The sequence below is a fragment of the Mirounga angustirostris genome, unplaced genomic scaffold (assembly GCF_029215605.1).
Source record: "Mirounga angustirostris isolate CCGP_5_RB_7025 unplaced genomic scaffold, mMirAng1.0.hap1 SCAF_4, whole genome shotgun sequence".
Classification (NCBI taxonomy): Eukaryota; Metazoa; Chordata; class Mammalia; order Carnivora; family Phocidae; genus Mirounga; species Mirounga angustirostris.
The window spans coordinates 25,789,376-25,809,842 of record NW_026991712.1 but is presented as its reverse complement, the minus strand read 5'-3'; the positions used below and the strand labels follow the sequence as shown (position 1 = coordinate 25,809,842).

At 33.8% G+C, this 20,467-nt stretch overlaps 1 protein-coding gene across 3 annotated transcripts in view; it reads right to left on the bottom strand.

Moving 5' to 3' along the window:
• The window catches only part of CSMD3 (CUB and Sushi multiple domains 3), a 1,202,189-nt gene that overhangs the window by 557,466 nt on the left and 624,256 nt on the right, over positions 1 to 20,467 (bottom strand). For all 3 annotated transcript variants that reach the window (XM_045896021.3, XM_045896023.3, XM_045896024.3), the window contains one exon: positions 8,868 to 8,971. In XM_045896021.3, coding sequence (XP_045751977.1) covers positions 8,868 to 8,971 — 104 coding nt within the window. The remainder of the gene's footprint in view (positions 1 to 8,867; positions 8,972 to 20,467) is intronic.

Below are 20,467 nucleotides of genomic sequence, written 5' to 3'. Positions count from 1 at the left end.
TTTGTTGGTAGGTGATTTTATTTTTAATTATATTTTCTTAACACTGATATCTCACTTGAAACTATGCTCTTTGCATGCAGCCTCAATGGCTAATTCCTCCTGACAGCCTCTCAAGCACTTTAGTTTAGACTCGAATTCTAGGATTCACCTACTTTGGACAACTTTCTATTCAGCTCACACCCTTTGACAATAAAGGGTGCTTTTTTTGCCATGGAGGAGGGAGTCTTACATCATTCTCAAATGAGTATTCAAATGGTTTTAGTATGTTATTTTTGTTTGTTTTTTGGCTTTTGGGGTTTTTTTTTTAGAGAGAGAGGATGAGGGGGAATGGGCAGAGGGGAAGGGAGAGAGAGAATCTTAAGCAGGATCCATGCTCAGCACAGAGCCCAACGCGGGGCTTGATCTCACGACCCTGAGATCATGACCTGAGGTGAAATCAAGATTTGGATGCTTAACTGACTGAGACACAAAGGCACCCTGGTTTTAGTGTGTTTTATAAACTTAAAAAAAAACCCAAAACTTCTCTAATACATGTTTGTTAACAGGCTGAATAACCCCAGAGTTCATAACACATTCTAATCTTCCTAGTTTGCCCCTTTGTGCTAGAATAAAAGAGTAAACTCCCTAAATAAGTGCACTCAGAAATCTTTCTGAAGCACTCAAATACAATATGAAATATAGGATGGGATCTATAAAATTTCTATTAGGCTTAATGCCTGATTTTCTTTATAATCACTCTAGGCATATGTGTGCATCCATTAGAGATAACAGCTATATTCCTACATTCCAATATATCTTTTTATATCATACAAATATGTAACATTTGCTTTTTATGGAAATATATTTAACATTAATTCTTCTAGTATAGTACTATCAAGGGTGATTTATATGTTAATTTTGGATACATGAAATTCACTACACATGATGATGGCTGCAAAATATTAGATTTAAAAAAAGAAAAAAGGAACAACCCTGAAACCTTGAAATATCACCAGTTGGGTGACATCAGAAAGTGGTGATGCCTCACATCATTTGGATGGTTATTAACAAAAAGACAAAAAAGTAACACATGTCGGTGAGGATGTGGAGAAAAAGAAACCCTGTATACCTGGTGGGGAGGTAAATTGGTACAGTCACTATGAAACAGTATGAAGGTTTTTCAAGAAATTAAAAACAGAACTACCAAACTATCCAGCAATCCCACTTCCAGGTATATATTCAAAGGAAATGAAATCAGTATCTCCAAGAGGTATCTGTACTCCCATGTTCACTGCAGCATTATCCACAACAGCCAAGCTGTAGAAACAACCTGTGTCCGCTAGCCAATGAATGAATCAAGAAAATGTGGCATATTATACGATGGAATAGTATTCAGCCTTAAAAAAGAAGGCAATCCTGTCATTTGCAACAACATGAATGAAACTGGAGGACATTATGCTAAATGAAAAAAACCCAGACAGAGAAAGACAAATACTATATGGTATCACTTACATGTGAAATCTTTTTTTAAAAAAGTCAAACTCATAAAAACAGAAAGTAGAATATGGTTGCCAGGTGTTGGGGAGTGGGGGAAATAGAGGTTGATAAAGGGGTATGAATTTTCAGTTACAAGGTAAGTTCTGAGATCTACTGTACAACATGGTGCCTATGATTGATAATGCTCTATTGCTGTCTTGTATAATTGAAATTTGCTAAGAATAGAACTTATATGTTCGCATCAAAAAAAAGAAAAGGAAAAGGTAAATATGTGAAATGATGGAAGGATGAACTAACTCGAGGAAAATCCTTTCACAATATATACATATATCATCAAATCATCATGGTATATACCTTAAATACTTAACACTTCTATTTGTCAGTTATATCTCAATAAACCTGAGAAAAATAAAAAGAAAAAAAGTGAATCAACATATGGGAATAATAATAATATATTGCTTTAAAAATAATAATTCATAGAGTACTAGGAATGACAGAACTGCATAAATGTTAGCTCATTTAGGTAACTGAGAAGTCAGTAATTGTGGCACTTATTTCATTCATGGATTTAGGTTTCGGAAGTTCTTATTGGCTAATTCGAAAGCATAAGGTATATGAGGGTGTCTGTCAGTTCTTATTGCATACACAGATAGATTTCTGTATCAACATTTGTTTTTAGGAAAGAGAATTTGAAGATCAAGACCTTAGCACATATATCTTTATATTCAGCTATGTGTGCCATACTTCATTTATATTTTTAGCACTCTAGCAAGGTGCAGTCTTATCATATTTACTATTAGTGGGAGGAAATCTAGCGATTTATATTTTGTTCCAGTTTCTTTTTTACAACCACTTTTGAAATACCTACCACAGTACAAATATTCCTGATTAAAAGGAGAGAAACACTAACTAGAAAACTTTTTTTATTTTAGACAATTCAATCCATGCAAAAATAAATACACACACCAAAGCAAACAATAACAAACTGACTTTTTCTTTAGTAAAATCATCAGTGTTTTCATAATAGAAAGATGTAGCTATAATCACAATGAAGAAATGATGAAGAACCATAAAAGTAAGCTATCTGTATATTTAATAATTTGTTGCTAGAAATCAATATGTCACAGAGACTATTTGCATATTGTGGCCTAAATAGTTCTAAAGTCCCAACGACATATATTTACTATTGCCCAACAGCAAGTCATTTTCATGACTACGCATTAAATCTTGTCCACAGGACGAAATAGTTGCTGCTGTCAGTTTGATTTTTTTTCCCTGGATGTGATAGCAGTGAATGCTGTTGAAATTCCCACTACTAGAGAATGAATGGGCCCCACCCCCTTCCAATTCATAAATTGAAACCTAATCCCCAGTGTGAGGGTATTTAGAGGTGGAGACTTTGACCAGAAATTAGGTCAGGAGAGCTGAGCCCTCATCAGTGAAATTCAGCCCTTATAAAAGAGGCCCCGGAGAGATCCCTGGCTCCTTCTGCCTTGTGCAGACATGTTAAAAAGATGGCCATCTAAGAATCAGAAGGTCAGTCCTCACCACAGATTCTCCTGCCACTGTGATCTTGGACTTCCAACTTTTGGAACTGTGAGAAATAGATTTCTGTTGTTGATAAACCACCACGTCTATGGTATTGTTGTGACAGTGGCCCGAGTGAACTAAGGCATCCATAGATCACAGTATGTCCTTGCCAATGTTTGCAAAGATACCTTCTCTGCTCACATGTCTCAGTAAGTGTCTTGGTGCAGAGGAACTTTGCCTCTCGTACTATAATTCATGCAATACCTAGCAGTGTTAACACAGGCTCTGTGTTAGGTATTTTGGGAAAGCCAAGATGAGTAAAAGATAGTCACTGTTCTCAAGGAACTTAAAATGATGGCAAACATGCGTGAGTGAGTGAGTGAGTATTTGTATGTAGTGGAGGAGGGCAAGGAGAGTGCAAAGCAAAGAGCAATAAGAAGAGATTTTTTTTCCTTGTTTTTAATAACTCTAAGATAAGGGATGGAGAATTTTTCTCACTGGTCAATTTTCTAAGCACTTTTTATTTATACTGTGGTCAGCAATCTCTTAAATATATTACCTTGTTGCTATATTTAGTATATTCCCTGCTTTCATTAGCCCATGGTGTTTATTGGTATTTAGATTTTTTCATTATTAAGAGAGGAAAGTACAAAAGCAAATTGGGAAGGTACAATTCCCTGGATGTAGAAGAGTTTGCTCAAGGAAAATACCATGTGTAGTGGTCTGATACCAAAAAGAGTGGAGCCTAGATTTTAACAGAGTGAATCACTGAGTAGTTTAAAAAAAAAAAAAAAAAAAACTTGGACAAAGTAGTTTGTCAAAACATATGGACCAATGAACTGAGAGCAATAACAATAATCTATAACAAAGCAAAGCTATCTTTTCTAGAAAGCTAATATAAATATTATTTATTAAAGTATTCTTAAAATAAATAAAATATTAAAAAACTATATTAACAAAAGTGTGTGTGTGTGTGTATGGGTGTGTATTTACAATTAAAAAAAGAGAGAGTTCCCAAGGAGGGGTATTGCTAGTCTATCCTAACACATACCTGAGAAGGAAATTTTGCATAGTACACTGATTTTTTTAGAAGAAATTAGAATTTCAAAGTAAGAGAATTAACCATGTTTAGATATCCAAAACAACATTTCTACCCTTAAGTTATTTGTTCAAATACAATGTCATTCAATCAATATCAATGCATATTCATAAAATTTCCATAGGTATCTTAGAAGACTTTTTTTTTCTCATCTTTTGTTTTGCAAGTTTTCACCTAATTAATCTTTACAGTGTCACCATGAATTCAATAAGGAAACAGCAAAGCATGTGAGAGAAAAGGCAAGAAAAACAAAGAGAATCACATGCTTGACCAAATGCCTAACGATCTTCTTTTGATGCTATGAGAAGGGTGGACTAATTAATCAATGTCCTCTCCTTTTTTATGCAGATGAAGTGAAGCTTGGAGGTGAATTCAATGCCAGTAACTGCCTTATCATCACTGGTAGTTCTCTAGAATTTATTACATCCATTTTTACTATCAGGTGAATATACACATAAGTGTGAAAAAAAGCACATGGAAAACAATCTGGAGAAAGTTAATGTTATTTTTTTTTTGAAAGTTAATGTTATTTTAACAGCCTTTATAAGATGATAGCATGATTGTTCAAATCTATTACCTGAACTTTTATCAGCTGCCTAAGTTCATATTCTGAGATCTTTTGACACTTGTCACTATAACACCATGAAGTTGCCAGGAATAAAAAATGCTGTTTCACAAAGGGGAAAAAATGCCTTCCAAGTAATTCCATTGAAGCAAAAATGAATGAGAAACAGAGACAAGTGTATAAATGGGCAATTGACTATGGGACAGCAAATGGCAGAAGCAACACATCTCTGAATTGCGAATTTCGGTTTACAACTTAAGTTGGCATTATTTTAGGAATTTTCATCTGATAAAACTATATGGAGAATTCAGTATTGCATATGATGTCCAATTACAACGCATTCTCTATTACTTAATAATTTTATTGCTGATAACTTCATCATGAATATTTCTTTGGAGCCAAAGTCTCAAGGTGAAGAAACATAGCATACTTAAATTATTTTTAAGTTACTGTATTGCAAAAACTAAATGCTTTGTACTTCAGAGAAAGTAATTACAAGAATGGTTTTTAAAAACCTTTTGTAATTAGTTCCTTTTTTGGAGGGTTATTTTAACTATTGAATGTGTTATGACTTTATGGACTATATATATTTTTTATGGAATAGAATATGACAATTGACTTTACTTTTTAGAACTTAAATATTAAAAGAAAAGGAGAAAAAAAATGCCACATATTTCCAATGCTTAATTTAATCCTATGACCTAAACACAATAGGTTGGTATATTTCATATCTGGTTAAATATTTACCAAAGTGATGTGTCCTGTGTTTATTAATGAGAACTTATAAATTTAATATATCCTGGGTTCATCCTCTTATAAGATAATTGCAAATACTATGATATTAATTTTTTGTTAGATGCATGCCTTTTTCATGATTTTTACTACATTTTTTGACTTTTAGCTATCAAATCTTTTAAAATAAATTTATTTATGAAAATAATTTCGGTGCCAAAAGTTACTTACTAGCATATGAATCAAACTTAAAAATCAAAAAGGAAGGAGTTCGCAGATTAATAAACATTGCTAAATAAGATGTCTAGATGGAGACAGTTTTACCTGTTAGAAGAGTATCATTTAAAATAAATTCTTTTCATCTGGGGTTTTAAAATAAATTCTTGACAGTTAATCATGCCATGTATATAATACTGTTTTTAAACTTGAGCAAGATGATCCCTTTCCTAATCTCTTCCCCATGGAGGGTCTTCCTCTGACCTTTCCTTAATTCTCCCTCAGGGATGGGATAAGTCTGCCTGGTGCCTGCATCCCTCTCCCACTTCTTCCAGATCCTAGACTAGCTTCCAGCCCATAGTGTCATTAGTACAGATATTGGGAGTAAGTCTTTCAAACTTCTAGAGTAATTTGACAGAGTAATTTTGTGTGGTGAATTTCATAATAGAAAAATAATGGGATTGTATTTATATGTGTTTTTATTTCATTTTTCTAGGAATTTATTTTTCCTTCACTTTATTAAAGTATCAGTTTAAGATGGATTGGAAATAAAAACAAATCTATTTAACAGTTTGTTTGAGAAGTACTGTCCTACAATTCACAAGCACCCAGTACCCAGAATTTCCCTGCTACCTGGACCCGTGTGAATCTCCTTTCCAGGTGCTTATTTCCAGGACCGGACCAGAACATAAGATCCCTATGTGTACACTTGGACTGTGGGAAGTGCTTGCAGGGGGGTGTGGGCACTTCGAATGTTTAGGCTGGGAAGTCCACGCGCATGGTGAAGGATGGAGCTGAGGTTGGTGAGAGTGGGTGGCAGCTGTAGGCTGGGGCTAGGAACACATTTGTCCCATGACTTCATGTCTCCACAAGGAAACCACACAAGTCCTAGAATTCTAAATTCAAACTTGTCTTTTCAGGTCTCCATGAAAAGGTAGGAGGATAGAACATACTATATTTAATGATATGTAGCTTCCATATATAACTTCTAATATTTAGACATTTGATACATGAGTTTGCATTTATTTGCATTCTTACTCTGGGCCCTGCAAATGCCCAAATGGGTGGTTCTAAAGTTGGGAAAGTTAATCTTCTTAAGAAAGATGCTTCAGATTCATTCAAATTTATATCAGCTTCTCTGGTGGATACAAATCCAGTAAGTTCTATTATTACAGAATCTTAGAGTTCAAAGGAACTTCTGATCTAATTCTAGCACTGTAAAATCTCTGTTAGCTAGTCAGCTGGCTTTTATTTGAACACCTCCAGGAGTAGGTGCTACCTAAGTTCTGTTTCAGTCATCCTTACGCAAGAAAAAGAGTTATATGTTCAGAGAAGTGTAATTTTGTTTCTGAGGGAGAAAAGCAAGTTTGAGAAACACTTTCTGGTTACAGACAGAGGAATATGGAAGAAAAATGGGAATCACATAAGTTTTTTAAAATTAATACAACTTCTCAGAGTGAGGAAATATAACAAAATAGAATTACGACACAAAAAAAGGGACAGTATAACAAGAGGAATGTGAGAAGAGGAAAAAACGTAACTTTTGCTTCTTTTTCCTACCAGCAACAGAAGGAGACTCATGTTAGTCTGTGACATAGAGCTATTTCCATTTGACTATTTACTTCGGTTAGAAAGGCACTTCCCATCTATACAGTTGTTCTCTATAGGGTCTTCTGTTGTCCAGCTAATTTTAGGATTATCTTCTTCAGAAAACCAATTGTAAGCCTATTTTTTTTCACTTAATTATCCCATGCTTCTCACCTCACCTGCTATTTGATTTCATTCATTCAATACAGGATTTTTAAAATTCATTTAAAAATCTCCCCATCCCTGTCTTCCAATAGGAAAGGAAATAAGGGCATCATATGCACTTGACAATTAAAATTTTGAAGTGGGCAGCAAAACCACTAATAATTTTTTTTTTTTTTTTTTGAGGCAACTGAGGTCAAGTGAGGATGGTAGGTATGCAGAAATGGAGGAGTGTGGTGAGAGACAGTGTGGCATGTGTGAAGGTGGGAAGGCATGTAGATGCTTCAGCTGTTATGGGAGTGGGGTGGGAAACAAAGGCATAACCCCCCCCCACACCACCACCTAGAGCAGGGTCCTGGATTTAGACAGAGGTTCTCTTGATTAAGGAAGAATTAGTTTTTTAAGATGTATGGCTGTATTTAAAAAAAGAGTTGTTTTATTTTCTCTCAGTATCTAAAAATTGTAAAGTTATTGCCCTATTTTTTCTTTTTTACTTTGAGTTTTGTAAAAAATTAGCTCTATATCATTACAATAAGGTCTGGATCTGAATAATGTGTGTATGTGTATGCACATAGACTCGTGCTACTCTCACAGTCTTAGGGTTTTTTAAACATAGTGTATTTCTTTTTCCTTTCTCTCTCCTAGCCCTCCCACATTCTCACTAGGGGACCAATTTATATCTATTGATTGAACGGTCTAAAGGTAATGCTCATGGAATGAAGCTTTAATTTTTATTCCCACTGGAGATGAAATACTCAGTGTGAACTTTGATTTGATGGGTTAGGGAAGTCCACTGCGTTCATAAAGTCTGAATTGAAAATCAATAGTTATGAAAGGAATTCTGAGAGAAAGTGTTCCTTAAGTTTTTGAGGTTCACAGCACAGAACACAAGATAGTGTCCCCAAAATATTTTTCATGCCACTATCAGAGGTAGATTATCGGAATGAATAGCCCAAGGACTGGGGAATAAATAAGTTCCTAACATTTCCTGTTTTTAAATACATGAACATTGTTTTAGCCCACATTAAAAACCCTAGTTGATCTACTTCATCTATTCAGCCCTAAACTTCAGATCTCGACGGCTAGGTATGATTTTATGGCCAATAAGTGAACCCAGCAGTCTGAAGTACCAGTATCAGAGTCCCCGGGACCCATTTTATACTTATTTTTTCATTCCTTTTTTAAACTCTTAAAGGCAAGGGTATTTTCCAAGATAAACCCTAATCAACCACTCTGCAATTTTACTGTGAGTTTCCATTTCTGGCAGGCTTCTGTCTGGCAATGGATTCTAAAAATTCTGTTTGGATCGAGTACCTTAAACCTTGCTGAAGAACTAATAAATACTGTATGTAGGTTGATTATAATAACCAAGATACTATGCTTCTTCTGTTGGTAGTAGTGGGAGGGACCAACTAAAAAAATAAAAGAAAAAAGAATAAAAGGGTAAAATTTAATAAAGACCTGATAGGCAAAGTCAAGAATGAGATGGTGAACACTTACACTTGGAACACTGTCCTGGGGTCTCCAACTTCACCTCCATCACCAATCGTCAAGGTATCATAGCCAATCTCCAGGTCAAATTCTTCAAAATTTATCTGTATAACCTAGCAATAAACAGAGACAAACATCTCAAATATATTGCAATATGTCATAAAAATAAAAGTTTGGGCAGAGAACATTTAAAATGCATATCAGACTTACTGTACTTATCTATATAAATACCATGGCAACAGATCATGTCGGACTATTCCTAAAATTCAATCATTATAATTTTCATGTGATTTTTATTTGCTGTAATGTACCTTCTGTAATAATTTTTCAATGAAATGGCATGGCTTCTGTTTATAGAACACTCTTACTTGAAGCATGATTAATGCAAATCTACTTTGAGACAGCTTTATAAAAAGTACATGTAGGTGGAGAGTGGTTTCCATACATTTGCATATATTTTTATAAAGCTAACATGAAAAAACTCAGAGTGTGCTATTTCCATTAAATAGTAAAGCTTAAAAACGTTAGACGTTAGAACTAAATTTGAATCTAGATCACCAGATTTAAAGGTATCAGATTTATTTTTGTGTATTCTTTGGTAACAGAATCCCTCAGATGTATTATAACATGCTAACAAAACTGGGAGCAAATTATACCACAATAAGTAATTTAGTATTATTTCTTACTAAAACATACTCACGCATTCATACATTGTATATACATCTATGCAAAAATTCATATTTAATAAAATTGCAATTCTTAAATTAGGAACCTAATACAATATTAAATAATAATGTAATTAAGAATCAGTACAGGAAGAAATTACATAAATACTGTCATATATAATCATGCCTTGAGCAAAAAACAGTTAATAATAAAATAATATTCATCATCAGATTAAAAAAAATGAATGCCCGAGGTCACCAATTTTAGTAAAGAATAAATTAAAAAGCCATCTCTCTAATAATTTTCATAACTATTTGTTACCTTGGTAATATAAAAAGAAATTCTAAAAAAATGAGAGCTTTTATATTCTGTTTTTTTAAGCTTTATAACAATTTTTTTTTATTACGCCTTCTCTCTTGATTTTTTTAATGGTTTTATATCAACATTGACTAAAGCAATTATTTTTGTCAAGTTTAAATATAGAATATATAAAAACATTGAATTGTACATTTTACATGGCTGCAGTTAAAAAAAAAATGTTTCCCTGTTCTGCACTAAGTTACATATAGATACTCTCAATTGATAATTGCCTATTAGTAAAGATTTAAGTTGTTTTTGTGGGTTTTTTTGCCATTATAAACAACATGGTTATGAACACTATTAAACAGTTTCTGGTTCAAATGTGTATCTCTAGGTTATATGCTTAGAATTGTAATTTCTGGAAAAAGAGCAAAAATTCAATTTCATGATATTGTACCATAAGGTTTCCCAAAATTATTCTACTAATTTAAATGCTCACAACTGGGCGCCTGGGTGGCTCAGATGGTTAAGGGTCTGCCTTCAGCTGAGGTCATGATCCCAGAGTCCTGGGATCGAGTCCCACATCAGGCTACCTGCTAGACAGGGAGCCTGCTTCTCCCTCTGCCTCTCTCTCTCTGACTCTCATGAATAAATAAATAAAACATTTAAATAAATAAATAAATAAATAAATGCTCACAACTTTTGTACATTAGATTTCATTATTTCTACCAATCTAGACAGTGTGAAAAGTGATCTTTTGTATTTTCTTAACAATTAAGCTGTATATATTTTTATATGTATGTCATTTATGTTTTCTTTTCTGTGACATGACTATATGTATTTTGGCTATTTTTCACTTGACTGCTTGTTTATTTATTTTTGGTGGGGAGGGCCAGAGAAAGAGGGAGAGAGAGAATCCCAAGTGGGTCTCACGACCAGTGTGGAGCATGACGTGGGGCCGATCTCACAACCCTGAGATCATGACCTAAGCCAAAATCAAGAGTCAAATGCTTAACTAACTGAGCCACCCAGGTGCCCCTGGACTGCTTGTTATTGATTGCACAGTTCTTTATATCAGTGATTCCCACCATGTTTCCTTTATAGCACACATAGGAAAGAGTAATATTTAAGACACATTGAGGTAAGCAGATGAGGCTGTTTGTAATGGAAGTTTTCTATCCAGGCCCTGCTCTGCCTCACAGAGACCTAAGATCAATATCTTTGTTCTACCTGTAATTCATTCATAATACACCATTCATAATATACCATTGAGTCTGACTCACTAGTTGAGATCAGCTTTATATATTCTGGATACTAATCTACTACATGTTATGTGTGTTGCAATATCTTCTCCATATTTATAGCTTGCTTTTTTAATTTTCTTTTTTAAATCTTTTGATAAGAAGAAATTACTAATTATACTAAAGTGGAACTTTTAATCTATTATTTTTTAAGTAACACTTGCATTGCCTATGACTCATGGTCATAAAGATATTTTCTTCAAATCTTTATTTTTGGGGAATTGACTTTCAAAAAATGTGTGAAGTAGACAAATATGCAATAATAGAAAACTAGCACAGAATTCCTTTTTCAAAACTCCAATATAAATAAGCAGTTGCCTCAATATTAATTGAATAAATAGACCTCCTTTTCCCAGTAATCCACATGACAGACTGACATATATCAAGAGCCTATATATGAGGATGTTGGTTTGGGAGCTCTACATTGTGTTCTTTTGGTCAGTTTGTATGTCCCTAAACCAACAGAAATTGGCTTAACTGTTGTTGCTATAAAATAAGACTATCTTATGAGTCAGATACTCCATTTTTCTATACCCATTTTGAAAACTATTTTTTTTGTTACTTTCTGTTGTTTTTAAAAAGATTTATTTATTTATTTTAGAGAGAGAGAGCACGCGCGAGCGAGCACATGAGCGGGGGGAGGGGCAGAGGGAGAGAATCCCAAGCAGACTCCCTGCTGAGTGTGGAGCCTGATGCGAGGCTTGATCTCACCACCCTGAGATCATGACCTGAGCTGAAATGAAGAGTTGGCAACTCAATCGATTCATTTTTTTTGTCATTTCAAATGGTATATATCTTTATATTTTCACCTTTTCATTGTTTGTATATAGACAGGAAATTTATTTTTGCTTATTGAGCTCACATTTAGGTGACTTCATAAGACTTTCCTATTATTTTTCCCTATTATTATTATTTGTAAATTATTTTTAGTTTGTATATAACAAGCATATCTTCTATAAACAACAATTTAGATTCTTGTCTATCTTATTTATTTACTTATTTTAGAGAGAGGGAGAGAGTATGGGGGGTGGGGCGGAGCAGAGGGAGAGAGAGTCTTAAGCCCACTTCCATGGAGCCCAACACAGGGCTCCATCAGGACCTGAGTTGAAACCAAGAGTAGGAGGGTTAGCCAACTGCCGAGGTGCTCCTCTTGTTTATTCTTCATTTCTTTTACATTTTTTAAAAAATTTAAATTCAATTAGCCAACATATAGAACATCATTAGTTTCAGATGTAGAGTTCAATAATTCATCAGTTGCATATAACACCCAGTGCTCATCACATCATGTGCCCTCCTTAATGCCCACTACCCTGTTACCCCGTTCCCCCCACCTACCTCCTCTCCAGCAACCCTCACTTTCTTTCTCATAGTTAAGAGTCTCTCATGGTTTTTCTCCCTCTCTAATTTCTTCCCATTCCATTTTTCTCTCCCTTCCGCCATGATCTTCTGCACTGTTTCTTATATTCCTCATATGAGTGAAACCATATGATAATTGTCTTTCTCTGAGTGACTTTATTTCTTGTATCTTAACTGCCCTGGATCTCTGGTACAATGTTTAATAGAATAGGTTATAGTTGGCCTCATGAAGTTATAGCTCATTTAAAAGGAAATGCTTCTAATATTTCACCATTAAGAATATTATTGAGGTAATTATACTTTATGAATACAAGGAGGTTTTCTTCTCTGGTTTTTCTTGCTGATTTAGTATCAGAATTTTTCATCAAATGAATTGACACATGGATACTTTCATTTCCATTATGGAAAAGCTTCTGTCAATTTTAGAATAATTTATTTTTTTGAAATTTGGATAGAACTATCCTGTAAGGGGCAGCTGGATGGCTCAACTGGTTGAGCACCTGCCTTCGGCTCAGGTCATGATCTCAGGGTTGGGCTCCCTGCTCCCCAGGGAATCTGCTTCTCCCTCTCCCTCTGTCTCTACCACCCCACTCATGCTCTCTCAAATAAATAGATAAAACCTTTCAAAATAAAAAGAACTATCTTGTAAAAATATCTAAGCCACTTTCTTTCTTTTTTTTTTTTTTAAAGATTTTATTTATTTATTTGAGACAGAGAGAATGAGAGACAGAGAGCATGAGAGGGAGGAGGATCAGAGGGAGAAGCAGACTCCCTGCCGAGCAGGGAGCCTGATGCAGGACTCGATCCCGGGACTCCAGGATCATGACCTAAGCCGAAGGCAGTTGCTTAACCAACTGAGCCACCCAGGCGCCCCTCTAAGCCACTTTCTGGGGAGCTGTAGTTAAGCTTTTACTGCTGGTCTAATTTATTTTTTACTTTCAGAATTATTCAGGCTTTTGGGTTTGTTTGTTTTCCCTTGAGTCAATTTAAGTAAGTTCAATTTTCCCAGAAACATTTCAACATTCAGAAAGTTTTCAAATTCATTGTCATGTAGTTATTCACTTTCTTTTAGTCTATGCTAAGTCTGGACTTTTGTCCTATTTCTATTTCTAATATTATTTAAATGTGTTTTCTCTATTTTTACTATTTTTTATTATGGTAATATATGTGAAAAAAAATTTATGCTTTTAACCATTTTTTAAAGTGTACAATTTGGTGGCATTATGCTCATAAGGTTGTACAACAATTACCACTGTTTCCAAAAGTTTTTCATTACATCAAACAAAAACCCTGTTACTATTAAGCAATAACTCATTTTCCCTTTCCCAGCCATTGGTAATTTCTAACATGCTATCTATCTCTATAAATTTGCCTATTAGAAGTATTTTATATAAGTAGAATTATACAATATTTGTCTTCTTGTGTCTGATTTATTTCACTTAGCATAAGATCTTTGAGATTCATCCATATTGTAGCAAATGTATTCCTTTTTATGGCTGAATAATATTCCATTGTATGTATATAGCTCATTTTGTTTAACCATCACTCTATTGATAGACACTTGCGATGTGTCTATCTTTTGCCTTTTGTGAATATTGCTACTATGAAGATTGGTATACAAGTAAATGTTTGAATATTTGTTTTCAATTATTTGGAGTATATACCTTAGAGTGGAATTTCTGGGTCATATATTGATTCTATGTTTAACTTTTTGCAGAACTGCCAAACTACTTTCCAGAGTGCCTGCAACATTTTAAATTCCCACCAGCAATACATGAGGATTCCAGTTTTTCCACATTCTCAACAGTTGTTATTTTTTGTTTTGTTTTTATTGTAGTCATCCTAGTAGGCGTGTTGCTTATTTTTATTTTGTTTTTATTATAGTCATCCTAGTAGGTATAAGTGGCCTATTATTGGGTTTGATTGAATTTCTCTAATGACTAATAATATCGAACATATTTTCATGTATTTATTGGCTATTTGCATATCTTCTTTGGAGAATTGGTGATTCAAGTCTTTTACCCATTTTTAAATTAGGTTGTTTGTTTTATTGTTACTGATTTGTAAAACCTCTTTATATACTCTCAATATTAGTTTCTTTTTTTTGCACTTTATTTATTTTTATTATGTTCAGTTAGCCAGCATATAGTACATCATAAGTTTTTGTTGTAGTGTTCAATGATTCATTAGTTGCATAGAACACCCAGTGCCCATCACAATATTAGTTTCTTAACAGATATAAGCTTTGCAAATATTTTCTCACATTGTGTGGGAGTCTTTTCACTCTTATGATAGTGTTCTTTGATGACTAAAGCTTTTAATGTAACAAAATCTAATTTTTCTTCTGTTGTTTTTGTTACTTATGTTTTTGCTGTCATATTTAAGAAATCATTATCAAATCTATTTGGCAAAATTTCCTCCATGTTTTCTTCTAGGAATTTTACAGTTTAAACCCTTAAATAGAGGTCTTTAACCCATTTTGAGTTATTTTTTGTATATAGTACAAGTAAAGATCCAATTTCATTCTTTTGTATGTGACTATCCAGTTTCTCAATCACCATTTGTTGAAGCAATAATTCCTGCCCCATTGAATGGTCTTGATACCTTTATCAAAAATCAATTGACCCCAGATGTGAGGATTTATTTCTGAGCTTTTTAGCTTTTATTTATCTGGAAATATCTTGATTTCACCTTCATTCTTAAAGGATAGTTTTGACAGATATAAAATTCTTGCTTTACATTTTTGTCCTTTCATCCTTTAAATATGTCATCCTACTGCTTTCTGGTTTCCATGTCTTTTTCTTTTTAAAAATCAGCTGTTAATATTTTTTGATTTCTTGCACATGACCAGTGACTTCTTTCTTAATGATTTCAAGATTCTCTTTGTCTATACCTTTCGGCAATTTGACTATGACATGTCCATGTATGAGACTCTTAGAGTTTATCTTGGAGTTTATCTTGGAATTTCTTGAGCTTCTTGGATATGTAGATTCAGGTATTACTCACATTTGGGAAGTTTTTGACCATTATTTCTTCAAATATTCCTTCTTCATCTTTCCCTATGGGATTCTCATAGTATATTTTTTGGCTCACTTATTCATATCTCGCAGGTCTCTTTTGCCTATTTCATTATTTTTTTTTCATTCTTTTTTTTCCTTTTATTTTTCAGACTGGATAATTTCAGTTGTCCAAAAATTGTTCAAGTTTACTAATTCTGTCTTCTGCCTGATCAAATCTGCTATTGAACTTCTGTAGCTAGTTTTTTATTTCAGTTATTGTATTTTAAATTCCCCAAATTTCTTTTTTTTTTCTAAAGATTTTTTATTTATTTATTTGAGAAAGAGAGAATGAGAGAGAGCACATGAGAGTGGGGAGGGTCAGAGGGAAAAGCAGACTCCCTGCCGAGCAGGGAGCCCGATGCGGGACTTGATCCAGGGACTCCAGGATCATGACCTGAGCCGAAGGCAGTCGCTTAACCAACTGAGCCACCCAGGTGCCCAAATTCTCAAAATTTCTATTTGGATTCTTTTAATAATTTATGTCTCCTTATTGATATTCCCATTTTATTCATATATCATTATTGTGGTTCCCTTTAATTCTTTGTCCACGTTCTTTGAGCATAACTAATATAATCATTATAAATTTGTTTAATAAGTTCAATGACTGAACTTGTTCAGGAACGGTTTCTGTCAAATCATTTTGTTCCTTGGAATGGTCATACTTTCCTGCTTCTTTGTATGCTTTGTGAGTATTCTGTTGTTGCTGAAACTGGACATTTGAATATTATAATGCGGTAACTCTGGAAATCAGATTCTCTCCCTTCTCCAGGATTTGCTGTTCTTGATTGTTGAAAGTTTAACATGTCTCCATATAATGTTTTGCCTGGAATTTTTTTTTTAACACAAGGAGCTTAAAAAATAATCATTTTAAGTATATTTAGGCTGCTATAACAAAGTACCATAAACTGGTTGGCTTATAAACAATAGAGATTTATCACAGTTCTTGAGGCTGGGAAGTCTATGATCAAGATGCTGGCTGATTCAGTGTCTGGTGAAAGCAAGCTTCCTCATCCATGGAAATCCTTTTTTTTTTTTTTTTTTTTTCTTCATCCTCTGGACCTAAGCATTTCCCAAAAGCCCACCTCCTAATATCATCATATTGGGCATTAAGATTTCAACACATGAATTTTGAGTAGACACAAATATCCAGGCCATGACAACACCTCCCCCAGTCTTTAAGGATTGGCTCAGTGCTGGGACACTCTTTTAATAGCCAGACCATTCACAATTCTCCTTAGCCTTCACTTGATGCTTACACTGGGCTTATAGATCAGCTCGTGGTGAAAGCGTAAGGTCTTCTCAGGTCTTCTGAACATGTGCCTTGTCCTGCACATGCATGTGACTTTCTAAATTCTACCATATACTGGAGGGTTTTCAAATGCCCTCATTTCCCAAAAAAACTCTGTTACTTCTAGTGACTCATTCATGATAGCTTGCTTCCCGATGTGTTTAGTTATATTTAATAGTAAAACCATATTTATTTGAGCTTAAGACTTGAGAATCCTGAGGCCCTAAATTGGGTATAATTTTATTCATTTTATGCTAATTGGATCCAAGAGTTACTACCAAGCTGGTGCCATTTTAACATTCTCTGAGGGTTTTAACTAAATGCTATATTTCATGTTTAGCTTCTTCACCTATTGATCCAAGCAGACTAGGCCCCAGTCTTAGTCTTCTCATTCCAGAGATGTATTGCCATCTGCTCCAAGGAAAACCAAGCTTTCTTCCCATTTCATCTTCTATTTTCATTTTAACTGATGTTCTTTTCATTATGTGTGTATATATTTATGTGTGTGTGTACAGTACCAATGCATAGCCTTGTTAGATTTTCTTTGTTTTCTTGTAAACCAGAAATGCACTGAAAAATACGTTTCTTGTTTTTCAGTGGGAGGACCTCTGAGAGTACCTCATCTGTCATCTTACCAAAAGAAGAAATCCCAAGATCCACTTTACCCCAGACCATTGCACAATATATTGCATTTGAAATTAGGGAATGCTTCCTTTTTATGCCTTTAAAAGCCTAATCAGCTAGTAGAGACAAATTAGGTATCAAATAAATGACTGATAGTTTGATTGCTATTTCTATGTCAAACCCTTGACAGTCATTATTGTATAATCATGTCCCAAAGGATTTAGACACCCATTTAATGGTAGATTTTATTTTGCCTGAATTGTAACTGAGATTCATGCATGTATATATGTAACAATGGGAACCCTACTTCATTTTAAATTAAGTGATGAATTAATTACTAACTAGTCCATATACTTTCAGATAAGCACTTAACCACTGAGCTGTCACTTGAAATTTTAGACACTTGTAATTCTTGAACAGTTTCAATGACACCCAATCACTGAGAAGCTGGAATAGTCTGATTGAATTTGTAGAATGCATTCATTTTAATTTGAGTCATGTAGACTTAGTTTAAATATTTTTACTGGAATAGACCTTTAGAAGTAAAATCTATGCATTAAAAAATAAAAATGAATTTTGACTCAACTTCAGACTTTAATATACATAAAAAATTATAATAAACTTAAAAATACTACACTGGAATATTTCCAAAAGAAAAAAAATTAGAAGGTATAAAGATAATTTGGAAAAACAAAACAATAACAAAAAACTTTGTTTACACAAGAATGTAATAAGTAACATCAGGAGTCTGACATGAAATTTTCTTTTATGGATTCTCCTTTAATATGGAATTGACCAAACAGACATTTTCTATCCCTTTATTTTTGTTTAATGTGGAAATGAAATGCAAAGTTAATAAAAAATCAACAAATACCCATCAATGTAACATGAACACTTTCCCTACATGTTTAGTTGGTAGTAGGGCTGAAATATTTACTAGGGAAATTGGAAGAATATAATGCATGTTTGTAGAGAAAGAAGTGTCATATATTTGCCTCTCTTATTTGTTCCTAATTATTATTTGTGGGTGGAAAAAGACAACTGCATTTAGCTCATGGGACTGCCGAAAAAAGAGTTGTGATAATAAAATATGCCCCTGAAACATAGAAGTAATCTATAATTGTCTTGATTTCTTTTAACCAAATAAGCCACTCTTTTGACTTCCATTTGTAGAGTAATGACTCCAAATGGCTTACATAGTGCTGCTTATTGAGAATTATGTTAAAAACTTTTAAGCTACTCATGTAGTCAATTAAGAATAATCTCATGCATTTTAACATCGCTTTCCAGAAGTTAGAAATCTGTAAACAGCAGTAGATATTAAATACTTAGTAGATCCATTTCCCATAATGCTTAAGATATAAGTTTTCATAAGGTACTTTGAAAGAAGTGGTATATAACCTAAGTCTCATAATTTTTATTCTCTGTATCATTCACAGAGTATTTAAAACCATGACTTCTACATTACTAAGTTTCATGAAGTCATGTAGAATTCCCACTAAATTATATACTTTATATCCATTACCCATGAAATTTGAAATATTAACAAGTATTTATATTGTGTGAGTCACTAGGCTCAGTACCATATATGTATTGCTTTATTTTAATCCTAAAAGTTTCTGTAGTGTATATTTGCACATTAGTTTGGCCATTCAGCATTTGAATATCTACCTAGTGTTTGAAGAATTAAGAATCTTGGTAAGAAGCACAGCATAGTTCCCAATAAGGTCAGATATTCTGTTCTCTATCGCTAATTGCATTTAGAGTATAGGCATGAGATCTAAGCTTCCCCAACTATCCTGGCAGAGGGCTGCAAAAGAAATAGAAACATCCAGTTTGAGGAGTAATAGTGGTTGTAATACAGAATGGCACTGAAGTCCTAGAGCAGCAACATCCAATAGAAAAAATCCTCCCAAAAGTCAGAAGCAGGTTGGCCTAATATCACAATCCATATGCTTAAACATCGCAGTATTTTGCATTTGCATTGTAAAGATCTACAATATAGAAAATACTGTCTGTCTGCCAAATACCTGATTTATAATAACACAGTTTGTAAATATGTCCTTTGACATGGGGCATATGTCTTATGTCTTAAACAGTGATGGCAAGAGGAGATAAGTTCCGAAATCTAAAAACTATTATTATGTCAATTCCTTGAGATAAAAGTATAGGAAGCATAGATTGGTTTCAGCTATTTTATCTTCCATGGTAAAATCTGTATTTTCTTTGCATCAACATAAATCTGAAAGCTGATGAAATTCCTCAGTATTTCTCTAGCTGCTGACCATTGTATAAAACATTCTGTACTAAAATAATCAGTATAACTTTCAAATGAATCTTCGATGATGTTTAAATAAATAAATTAATGATGCTTTAATATTAATACCAAGCTATACTCATTAGTGAGACCAGGGTGATATAGTTAAGGGCCTGGGCAATGCCTGGATTTTAAGTCTCATCTTTGTCAAAGAATGTTATATTATTTGGGGAAAATCTCTGATATCTATAAAAGAGTGCTCATAATTCATACTGCCTAAAGTTGAAGTAGGCATTCCATTAAACAAAGTTTGTAAAAGACACATACTGTGCTTTGCAGAGTAGACCCTCATAGATGGCAGCTATTATTAGCCACAATAAGGTAATCATCATAAAACAGCTGTTCACATCTGTTCACCATGATCTTGAAAATGAAGTTCTTTTTTTGAAAACCCCACTATGAGTCAAAGAGAAGAGGACCTTCCCCAAACTCTATGCTGCTAAGAATTTATCTTTCTGGAAGTAGCTTTTCTCCATTATGTTTGTTTCAGAATGACAATAATTCACTCAGATATTAACAAGTATTTTTGCTACCAGATGAGGAAATCCAGAATGCATAATATATGCATATGTATAGGATACACAGTTTAATTAAGTTTAAGGTATGCAATGCCAAGTTACATAATCAGTTTGACATCTAATTAAAGCACTTCTTTCTTCATATACTTTCCAGGCCCTGGTGATCACAGTCCAATGGGG